This window comes from Thermobia domestica, chromosome 4, assembly GCF_964235325.1.
Source record: "Thermobia domestica chromosome 4, izTheDome1.hap1.1, whole genome shotgun sequence".
In the NCBI taxonomy this organism is placed as follows: Eukaryota; Metazoa; Arthropoda; class Insecta; order Zygentoma; family Lepismatidae; genus Thermobia; species Thermobia domestica.
In genome coordinates this window covers 326373756-326386241 of record NC_137457.1, presented here as the reverse complement: position 1 = coordinate 326386241, position 12486 = coordinate 326373756, and the positions used below count along the sequence as shown (strand labels likewise).

The 12486-nt window shown below is 37.6% G+C and overlaps 1 protein-coding gene across 3 annotated transcripts in view; it reads right to left on the bottom strand.

Moving 5' to 3' along the window:
- Positions 1 to 12486, bottom strand: part of LOC145684433 (uncharacterized) — a 155447-nt gene that overhangs the window by 69655 nt on the left and 73306 nt on the right. For all 3 annotated transcript variants that reach the window (XM_081756806.1, XM_081756808.1, XM_081756809.1), the window contains exon 2: positions 3856 to 3997. In XM_081756806.1, the coding sequence (XP_081612932.1) occupies positions 3856 to 3997 (142 nt within the window). The remainder of the gene's footprint in view (positions 1 to 3855; positions 3998 to 12486) is intronic.

The following is a 12486-nucleotide window of genomic DNA, read 5'->3' as shown; positions in this document are numbered from 1 at the left end:
ATGGAAATCTTTGTGCGATTCGTGTCTCCTGAATTATGTTCAGGTGCGGGGATTCGGGGAAACAGGGGAGGTGTAAAACCCATTCCGATGTTCCTCAAAACATGTCGTAACCATGTCAATAGATGCATTATACTGGAATAAGGCGTCATTGCCCGCAGAGTTTATCAAGTCTATAGGATGCACATTGTCCCCTAAAATGGCGACATATAGGGAGTGATGCGACCCATACGTGTCAGTGAAAACACTGATATTGCGGGCTACAGCATTACAAAGCTGACGTGATGTTTAAAGGTTTGAGCGGAGAAACTGCGAATCAAACGCACATAAAAAGACGGCCAGTCGTTTAAATTAAAGCGAACGATGAGTCATCCGATCATTACATGTTTTCAGTCATCAGTTCATGTTACATGTTCCCGACACTATTGACTTTGTGCTAAAGCGTTATGGTCTCACTCAACGATTTCCCCATGCATCTGGACCCCGTGTATCCATTCCTGTGACTCGCAGCAGACTATTATTGTCCATCCAGGCTGAGAGATGCTGCTAGAGTTTCCGCATCACTGGCACAACATTCATTTTAATGATCAGTACGAAATCCATTTTAATGATCGGTACGACATCCATTTTAATGATCGGTACGACATCCATTTTAATGATCGATACAACATCCATTTTAATGTTCAATCTTCAATCTTTAATGGCGATGTTTTCTTTTTCGAAGTTCGGGCCTGGGCCCATACCTTCCATGTGAGTTTTGTTGGCGGTGTGTTTGTAGGTGTATCTGTTCTTCAGGGCTCCAACTGTCGCTAGCCCTTGGTTTCCTCAGTTTGATTTTGTTGCTTGTTGTGGTCGTGGCATGCGGTATGCTCTTCGAGGTGGTTCATTTTAATGATCGACACAACATCCATTTTAATGATCGCCCCGACATCCATTTTAATAATAGGCCCGATATCCATTTTAATCAGCAGAATCTATTACTGAGCCTTTTCTCCCTTGCATTATTGTTCTTCGATGATATGATTTGAATTTCCCGTCAATTTTGTAGGCCTTCATCACCTTGAACACTGTCTCTTGTGGCATATTCTACACTTACCAGTTTAGTCACTTTTCTTATTGCAATTATCTCAGTCGTTATTCTTTAACATAGTCAATTCGTTAACGAATAACGGGTAACGGCGTCTTTAAGGGTGGCTATCTATATCCCTTTCTCTACTACTGAAACAAAAGTAGTAGAAGTTATGCTTCTCGACGTTAGATGGCACCAAACGTCCTCTAGTGGGTGACATCTACTGGACGAGATTAAAACCCGTGGGCAACCCTTTTTTACGGTTCACCCAAGTTATTCGTATTTTAGCTTCTCATTCGAGTGGATTGTTCTTAAGGTCGTCGTCAGAATCATTTAAGAGCCAGTTAATTTAAGTATGAAGGTCTCAAACCGTAAAAATGTGCTTTGTAATTAGACGCATTTCTTGTTTCATATACGCTTGTGATATTTGCAAAAATAAACGAATTTGTTATTAAAATCTAACATGCTTATGCATTCGTGATTATCTGTAATGTCAATTCGCAACAAATTTCACAAGTAATGCATACTTTCATTATCCGCGTATGATATAATCTGAGGAATTTGTCACATTTTTTTAGCATAAAAATAACTATATACTACATTATATTAGCTTCTGCTAACTCGTTGTTCAGGGTTATTTTGATAAAAAAAGCTATCTGGGAGTTTGTCCTTTAAACAAGCAGGTTATCACTGAATCATTACCATATCTGTTTGTCCCTGACCTCTATTGGAATATTATTTCACGAGTAACTTATTTCTACAACAGTTAAATACTTCAATTTGTCAACGCTTGTTATAGAAGGATATATTTCTGTTATAAATTGAGCAGTTTATTAGCGGGTTATAATTAATTACTTTTTAATGATCCTATGATGTACTCAAAAGCATTTCAGATTCTTCCTCTAGCGGCCTTTAGGGTAAAACCAGATGTGCTTCCCAAGTTCCGTTTTCCTCATCCCAAGCCCGTATTTAGGTAAGTGCTATTCTGTGTTCGAGCACAGGGCGGCAGAATTTAGGGGACGCCAAAATTTTTGGATTTTTTAAATGAAATGAAATCTGTAATTTTTACATCCCATGAATTTGCCGGCGAGGCTAAAGGAGACTGATGATGAATGAAATGGTGGAATGAAGAAAGTGGGAGGAAACGGGAAAACCCCGAAAAAAAAAAACATGTGCGCGGCGTTTGCCAGCACAAAGCTCACTTTGAGCGAGCTGGGACCGAACTAAGGACTCCATGCAGCAGAGGTGAACACTCCACTACTGAGCAACCATGGCCCTCAGAATTTTTTAAAGATTCCCAATAAAGTAATATTTAAAATTAGCAAACCCGCACAGTCCCCCGCAAACGCGAAAAAATATGTTAATGTGTTTAATTATCTCTAATTACGGTAGTTACTATTGTGCTGCCAAAATGTCTTGAGCCGTGGCAAAAATGCGAACTAAAGCTCACACACCCACACGTTGAGCCAATAAGGGTTCAGGTATTGCTAAGTGAGAGAAAGCGAGTGGGATTCCTTCAGCCGATAGCAGCGCTTGCAACAAAAGATTAGGGATCAGGTCAATGTGGTATATCTATAATTAGCTAGCTTATCTGATTACTTTTAAAAAGTCATCCTCTCCCATCCCCACTCGAAGGGTTGAGGATGAAGTTGAACATCATGAAAACTGATACCATTAAACTCAGCGAGTTCGAAAACTATCAATTCAACACTTATATCTGTCGTTTTCGATCACTCACTTTTAAAACCATGCTCCCCCCCTGGGGAGTGGAGTATGACCTTAAAGTTGATTTGGATTAAAACTATCACAATTCATCTCAGTGACCCCAAAAACTGAGTTCAACTCTAATATTGGTCGTTTTCGGGAAAGGGCGGCAAATTTTGTGCAGGGGGCGGCATCTTATTTAGAGCACAGGGGCGCACAATATATAAATATGTGCCTGCCTCATCCACTCTCCTCGTCCATAGTGCATCGTGCTATTTCTTATGTGAAAATATTTCAGTCTTCCCGAGATACACGAGGGCTGTTTTTCAACTTCCACTGTCACCACAGACGGATGACGTAAGATGATGAAACTGGACACGAGAGATCTGTACGTTGGACAACGTCCTCCCCCAACCGATGAAGTTAATACAATAAGTAACAAAAGTAGAAACATACGTCGGAATGTCTACGTCATATATACAGGAATATATCGATTATGGCTGTTATTGTTGAAATAAGAATAATTGTAATGCAATCCGCGATAACTGATTAATGCGTGTAAAATATGGGCGATTATTGGCAAGAGTTTTTTTTTTTTTTTAATGTATTAATGAATTTTATATATGAAGTAGAGAAGAGGAAGAAGAAAACGTGTAGTGGACCGATTTTATACAATCGTGCAGTAACTAATAGATCATGAAAGGACCAAGGATCTTATAAAATAGAGGATCTGCCCTTACAACAAAATCGAAGCCATACGTCACAGTTTCGCCACCCCTACTCTGCCCACTCCGCCCAATAGGATCGCAATCTTTTGAGCCAACAATCATGGCGGAAACGAAAGTAGCCAATCAGACGATGGCAGAAATGAGAGTAGCCAATTAGACGTGCCGATGCTCGGTTGGTTTTTGGCTTCACCGATTTAATAGGATGAAGATACATATGGGCAGATCCTCTATAAAACCCTTGGAAAGGACCCATGGAATTTTCTAACTTACAGAAACTAACGTGTCAGGGATTGCCGAGTACTAAGACTAAGATAACTCGAAAATAAGAACAGAAAATATTATAGTAGTATTTATTACCTCATTGCTTGTGTGACTCCAGGGGTTATCATTACAACCAGCTTTCTCGTTGTGCCTACTCGACGTAAGGATTGTGCCAGCACCAAAGCTCCTAGCGAATACGAGTCGTTGGTTGCTAACGTTACCCATGCCTGGTCTGGAACTGAAAGAGAAAAAAAAAAAAAATTAAAAACATATTTAATAAAACAAATTATTGATTTTACTTATGAGCTTTCATATAATTGTAGAACAGGCCTTCTGGTATTCCCAATATTGGAAATTGGTTCGTTTAATTTTAAAATAGCAACGAAAACCTTAACTGAAAAAAAAAAAAAATAATAATAAATTACGCTGAATAAAATGATATATACAGACGCAGTTCGTGTCTACGAAGAGCGTCTAATAAGTTATCTACCTAGACAGGAACGAATACAGATAGAACTGGTTCTCACTGTTTATCGATGTAGTCCCCATGGAACCATTTCCATTTTGTGGGCAGCGAAGAAATCCCAGAAGTCTGTCATGACCTGCAAACCACTGGGAAATAGCCTCTTGGACCTCGTTATCCAACGAAAAGTGTTGTCCACCAAGGGCGCCGATCCTGAGGGGGCGAGGGGACCCGGGCCCCCCAAACCTCATGTGGGCCCCCGTATTGTATTTATGAATATACAATATTTTGCATAATTTGAATGCAATTTGTCTTAAACTCCTCATATATACCGTATACCTTCTGCATCTGAATGCCCCCCCCCCTTCCAAAAAAATAGAGAAATCGGCGCCCTTGTTGTCCACGCAGGTGTTTCTTCAGGTCTTGGAAAAGGAAATGGTCATTAGAGGCCATGTCTGGCCTGTAGAGAGCACGATTCAACACTTGGAAACGACAGTTAACAATGACAGACTGAATCTGTTCGCGGCGTCACACAAACATTTGTTACACGGCGTAACACAAACATTTGTTACACGGCGTAAAACAAACATTTGTTACACGGCGTAACACAAACACTCTGCTCACAGTCATTCCGATGCTCCGACTAACTTCAAATTGCGCAGCAGGGTTCTCCACGGTAGCCTTGGCGTGCGCGTCAGGTGTACGCCTCCCCCCCCTTTCCTCTCTCCGTAGATAACTTATTGGATGATCCTCGTATAACGAGGGAAGTCACACCAGTAAAAATTAAAGGATTTTTTTCTGTTTGAAACTAAAGACAGCTTTCTTAACGTACTGTGTTATATACAACAATTAATACATTATATGTACCGTGTCCTGCGAAAACGAACTAAGCGCCACTTTCATACTTTTAAGAAAATTACGTTTAAAGGTTTATGTCCAGCATTAATGTAGCCGTAATCAAAAGTGAAATTATGTTTCTTTTTCTGGAAAGGTGTTGATTTTCCTCTCTTTTCGAGTGTGCAAAACGTTCTAATGCTTATCAGGAACCAATCGTCGCATTTACGTGGATTTTCAAAATTTGGCGCTTAGTTCACTTTTGCATAACACGAGTTTCAAACAATAGAAGTTTAATTTTTACAGTGTTACTTGTTCACAAGCTGCCTCTGGTAAGCGTAAAACCTCACCCGCGATCTGAGAAATACTAGTTAGTAAATTTAACACTGAAATATACACTCATCACATTAAGCTATTTATTGTTACATAAGTAAGATAATAGGTTGTCTTGGTTAACGAGCTTTGCCAAAAATTATGGTTAGCGTATAACCTTAATTTCTGTGCGAATAAAATAATGTTCGATTTTTCTTATAGTGATATAGTTGATACGAGATCAAGCTTAATAAAATGACACGCTTGAGGGTAATTTCCCATGCGTAGGTTTCGAAAGAATCGAAAGCTTAACAAAATGGCATGCTTGAGGGTAATTTCCCTCGTGTAGATTTCGAGAAGATCGACAGCTTAAAATACACGCTTGAGGGTAATTTCCCATACGGCTGTTTCAAGAAAATTTTAACAAAATGACACACTTGAGGTTAATCTCCTATGCACAGGTTTCGAAAAATCGAAAGCTTAACTAAATGACACGCCTGAGGGTAATTTCCCACGCGTACGTTTCTACAAAATCGAAACCTTAACAAAATGACATGCCTGAGGGTAATTTCTCGTGCATAGGTTTCGAGAAAAGCGAAAACTTAAAATGACACGCTTGAGGGTCGTATGTTTCGAGAAAATTGAAGAAAACTAATATTTATGGCGCAAAATGTACGCTCTTTGTTGTCAATAATACCTGTTAGGCCGGAATGGATTGTTTATATATTTGACTTATGTATACAGGGTGTCTCAAAGTCCCCTGAGATAGTGTAACTCTTGTTATCAGAGTTACAACAAAATGTAAGAGGGAAAATCATTTCCAAAGTGAAGGTTTTTTTTTTTTTTTTTTTTTTTTTTAAATCGAACGAGCCGTTTGGGCTGTACACTCTTTATGTTCCCATTGTTAAATGAAAATACAACGCTGCCATTTACCTGGACTCACAACATAATTAAATGAAGTTACTGTCCTTTACACTAACATGTCGATGGCAAGCACCCATTTCAAAGACAGTAACTTCATTCACTTATGTTGTGGGTCCAGGTAAATGGCAACGTTGGAGTTTCATTTAAGATTGGGCGCATAAAGAGTGTATAGCCCAAACGGTTCGTTCGATTAAAAAGAAAAAAGAAAAAGAAAAAATCCTTCACTTTAGATTGAAAACATCATATTGGGAAACTGTTTTCCCTCTTATATTTTGTTGTAACTCTGATAACAGTGAGCTCCTTCGTGGCTAAACTGTTAGCGTACGCGCCTTTGGCGTGGGAGACCCGGGTTCGAATCCCGGCGGGGGCTCATGTGGTTCGGATTTCACGTTAATCAGTAGGCCCCGTCTCAAATAGCTCACTGCTGAAAGGGGCGATAAACACAAAGTCAACTCAACTCTGATAAAAGTTACCATATGTCAGGGGACTTTTGAGACATCCTGTATGTAAGGACTGTTAACAAGCAAACTGTTGTTTCGAGTCTTTTTAGGGGTGACACACAGAGTACTTGTAATTTATTTTAATCTTATCGAAAAGTATGAAGATAGAAAGTGCAGAAACAAAACCAATTATATTCTCAACTTTATTTCTAGTCAATAATATAGCTAACGTTGTGTAAAGTTGTATAATGCACTTCTTTTTGCCTTGCAAAATAAGGCCTAATATGGAATGCATCTTACACAATGATACAAAGATTTTTAGTTATTTCAATTTCATTAAGTTTTCCCGATTCTGCATTATTTCATGTCTTTCCTGTTTCTTACGGTCTGTAACAGCATTCCTGCTAGGCATAGTAAAGTGACTCAGTAAATACAGTTTCGATACAATTGTTCTATTTTACGCTTCACAGTATGCATGCATTTCTCTGGACGCGCATGTTCTTTGTACGTTCCCAATTGCGTGTCCGATTCTACATTTAGTCAAGCATTGTTATTTCGTCTGCATAGATTTCTTGCTAAAATGTCAATTTGTATTTAAAGAAGACCTTAATATGCACTAAAAATATTTTTTCCCCAAAACTGAATATAGAAATAATGCGCATCTTATACGGAAGCAAATGTAGTATTTTGTAAATATTTCAGCAATTTAACTCACTCAGTTTATGGCCTATGGAACCCCGAGGTTCAATTCACAAAACCTTTCTATTGACTTCTATCCTCAGCCAACTGGATCCAGTTTCTACTCTGTGTTCCTATTTCTGCGAGATTCATCTTAACATTTCCCTCCTATCTGCTCCTAGGTCTTCCTAATGGTCTTTTCCGATTCGATTTGCAGTCCAAATTGAAAGCGTTGCTACTTTCTTTTATTCTGGATACATGACCTGCTACCTGAGTCTCCTTGACTTGGTGACCCTAACAATGTTTGCTACACGGTACAAATTATGCAGTTCTTCGTTATGAAGTTTCCGCTATTCCCCATTCCTGCTCCTCTTGGATCCGAATACGCGTTTCAGGATTTTATTCTCAAATACAGTCAATCTGCATTCTTCCCTCAGAGTAAGCGACCATGTTTCGCAACCATACACTACAGCAGGCATAATTATAGTTTTATATATTTTAAGCTTCAAATTCCTCGACAGAATTCGCGAGACGACAAATTTCTGGTTCGCTGATATAGGGAAGAGCGGAAAGCTGCGTTGAACAATAATACAAGACGTAGGGAAGAAAAAGTATACAGAAACGAAGTCTGGCTCAGAATACAAAAGAATGCAAGGCTGTGTCAAACCAATCGAACAACTCATGACACTGGTAGGAAGTGTAGATCTCAAACTGAGGAAGAACTAAGACAACCCGAAACCTCGACTGATTTTATGTTTTGTATTTTACAGAAAATTACACATATAAACTATTACGTCAGTTTTTGATTTCTGAAGCTTCCTAAATGAAAAATCAACATTTTTGTTTTAAAGATATAATACAAATGCCATATTTGTCATGTCAATCAAGAAGAATGTCATATTTGTAATAGCCTCAGTACTCAAAAAGAGAGACCAAACGTTCAGTAACCATCACTTAACTTACAGATTACTGTAATTCTTCCTGACTATTACTTGTACTTCCGAGCTTTTGACTTTCCTCTTGTCACGGAGAATTAAAATAAGAGGAGAAATAAGATCAAGAAATAAAATGGAACGAACTTATGAAGGAAAAAGCGGTGCTGGAACACACTTTGTCCAACTCAACGATCAAAATGTCAAATAGCTGTGATGTAAGTCGCAATATGACAGTCAATTTGCGCCCTCTCTTGTTCTTTAGTGGAAGGTTGCCGGCGCGTGTTGGAATTTTTGCTGCAACGCCAATGCTGTGCGAATTTTGTAATTACTGCTTTACATTCGCCACTGAACTATTCCTTATCTAAATTTAATTTTGGTTTCCTCAAATGATTATTAAATGTTTAAATACGAGTTTCTCTACTTCATTTTTTAGCTCTTAAGCGAGTTTGGCTACGAATTTCCTTGGCCAAATTTCCACCCACTCCCCCCAAAATAAAAGAATACTTCCTTAACAGGAGATTGTATGATTAATCCTATTTGCCCTGTCTAAATTTCAAGTTCCTAGCTTATGTGGTTTAGCGTGGACGTTGATCATTAGGACCTCTTCTCTTTTATATGTGTTTTCCTCTATTAACTCTTTTCCTTGCAGAAAGTGAAAAGCATATGCATATTAAGAGAGAGGGAGAGAGAGTGAGAGTGTGAGTGTGAGTGTGTGTGTGTGTGTGTGTGTGTGTGTGTGTTTAACTTGACGCGTTACTCTGGAAGCATATTCCAATGCATCTACAATTAATGAATGTTAAATAAATAGATAATACATTGTTCAAGCCTTCGGAATTATAGTACCTATGTACTAAAGTAGTTATCTTCATTATTCGATTAAAAATTAACAATAAAGCTTTTTGCTTCGTTTAAGCATAGAGGCATTATAGAACACGTTACGTATAGTTTCACACCTTTCTGCGTCGAGACAGTATGATGACGTCGTAATTAAAAAAAAAAAATTATTATGCCTTTTTTTTATTTATTTATTTATTTTTGGCGAGTTTCCTTTCGCAACTAGAAGATTGAAATTTTGCACAAATATTCAGTACGCCGATTAGTATTTTCCAGATTTTCAGATTTCTGCGTTAACACAGGGAGTGTTCAGAGGGGCAAAAATGTAAAACTTGTACGGGATTTTCCTGCCTCAGATACACGACGGAGATATGTGAATGGTACCCGTTTGAAAGGTTGTTCTATTTTGAAGAGAATGAGGTACAAAATATGACTCTAGGATAAATAGAGATGTCCAAAGACCGGGATCTCAGGTTATATATATAAACCTGAGATCCCGGTCTTTTGAGGTACTAATCTGGGGCACTGTGGGACTGATTGGTAATTTTTTTACCCGTTTACTATTCAACATAGAAGCTTGAAATTTTGTACACACATTTAGGACATCCCTTAATATCTTTTCAGTTGATTTTAAAATACACGAGATAACACAGAGGGGTCCAGTGGGGCTCAAAATTTGAAAAATTCCGATTCTCAGCCTCTGGGACACGATAGAGAAATGTGAATGGTACTGCCTCAAAGACTGTTCTATTCTGAAGAGAATGAGGTACAACTATGATCCTAGGATAAATAGGGATGATGCTGTACCCGCTTGACAAAGTCTAGAATTTACCTTTAAAAAGCCATAATTTAAAAGGGTTAATCATTTCATGGACGTTTATTGCTCCCTTGACCTACAGTAGAAATACGCAGTATCCTTTAGCGTAAGCATCTTTGGCCGGGATTCATTATCATGGCTAATATGGTTCGGATCCTATGTTAAGTTGTAGGTCCACATCTTAATAGCCTCGCTGCTGAAAGGGACGCTAAACTCGAATCAAACCAAACCAATATACTCTTCTTTATTCAACTTAGCTTCTATATAGATGATGCATTCAGCCGTGCATTACCATACGATACGTATAAAATATTTTCTTTGCACTTTTTTTTCCATTTTGTATTTTTTCACTCATTGTAGTATGCAATGAAGTCAAAGCATGAGCATGTGTTCTGGCATGTAAAGAAAAGTTCTGAAATTCCAGCTGTTACGAAAGCGAATTCATCATCATCTTGGATTCCACACAGTTAATAGTCCGTTAAACAAACTGATAAGAATGTACGAAACAATGATCAAAGATCACTCAAACACATCAAAACCTAATTTTTTTTAAAAAAAAAGAAGGAAGAGATTATAAGAATCTGTAGTTGTCTTTCACTTCCAACACTCGACAATCAGGCTCTAAACATTCTGATGGCACACGAACAACATCACGCAAGAATTCAAGGCATCGGTTTTCCGTTAACGAGAATGTAACGATATACAATTGGCAAGTATTCGCATTTTTTTTTTTTTTTTTTTTTTTTAGAAAATCACATGTTAAAAGGAATAGATGTTATTCCACTATTGGATCTTTCGACGTTTATCCATCATGTCATGGGAGTGATCAGTATGTACACACACAAAACGACAAATGATACGGATGCAACGACTCATAACCAGACCTTGATCCTGTAATACTTAGTATATAAATGAAGACATACTTAGTATATACTTACCGTTAGTAATACATAAAGACTATTATCTTCAATAAAATATGTGGTATTTCTTGAATTTTTTAAAAATATTTTTTTATATACAATAATTCTTTACTTGTTTTCTTTTCCCAAACACTATTTGAAGGTTGTTTGGATAAGTAGAAAATTACTGAATAGTAACTATAGAGTGGTCGAAAAGTATGGAAACCCAAACCCCTAGTAAGTGAAACGCTGCAAAATATAATCAAAATAATAATGTAGGTTGAGAATAGATACGAGGAAAATGTTTCAGGACATATAACAATGCCTGCCATCCAAGGGTAAAAGTGGATCTGAAAAGGTAGGGAGACGCAAGACCTCATGCCGTCCCCCGTGCCTATCTTTCCCCATTGTGTTTTTTTTTTTTTTTTTTTGGTTGGAAATGGAGGGGCGCCAGACTTTTTCGAAATGGTAGCACAACGTCTTCCCGCGTCCTCCTTACTTTTACCCCTGCTGCCATCTTGATTTTAACGCAATAAAATTAAATCTTTCAGTTTTACTTCCCACGATTATGCCGGCTACGCTAAAGGAGACGATCATGGGCGGCGATTAGGGGGAAGCAAAGAGGGCAGTTGCCCCCGCACTTTTTTTTGAAGTAAGCCATTAATGTATATAGTTTCATTTAGAAAAGTAAAGTTTTTGTATGTATTTATTGGTTCATAGAAAAAATTGTGCCATATATTTGCCGTTCCGTGAGTAGGTATTGGTTGTCTTCCCGTGGAGTAAAGAAAACTACAGGAATTGCGTTTTAATTGCCACAGAAAATAACCCCAAAATTAACCTATTGGAGCACAACAATTTCAGCATACTCTCACATTTTACAAGAGCTCGATATGTTAGTCAGCCGCTTTGAAACTAATTCAGAGAGCATTTCGCGAAAGAAAAAAAGTCTTTTACAAGTTATTTTTTAATTGCACAAAAATTGACAGTTCCTAAAATGTCTTCTTTGTAAAGGGAAAAAAGCGTAATAAAAAACAACTATCTTTTCCATTGTTTTGTAGTGCAATATATGAGTGAAGTGGTGTGTTAGTGGTATACGAGTGCATATACAATTAAATTTAGTGAATTCAACACAATTCTAGGTTTTAGTGTTATTTTGTATAACTGGAGTATGGAGTGATTCTAAGTATTATTGTGTTTTGATGTGCTCTAAGAAAGTGAAAACTGACCTAATGGCAACGAGCATGTTTCGGAAAGTTGCAAAAGCAAATATTTCTTTAAATGCCGTAGCATATGGTTGTAGTATTTACTGTCTTTCATTTTCTAAGAGTAATAACATACATTTAATAGCATGTGTAATTAAAAATTAAGTTGTCCATTAATCCCTGTTTCAATATGCCTTTTGCAAAACAAGCATCATTATTTATTACTATGATTAATATTATCCTTTCTATTTATTTGTTTTGCAAATTTGTTATTCAATAATCTGATATCTCAGTTTTCCAGACAGAATTTTAAGATGTTCATGAGCAAGGAATCAAATCTTTTCTTACACTTTTGTTGTTTACGAGTACAAAGGGCTACTACCTACTGG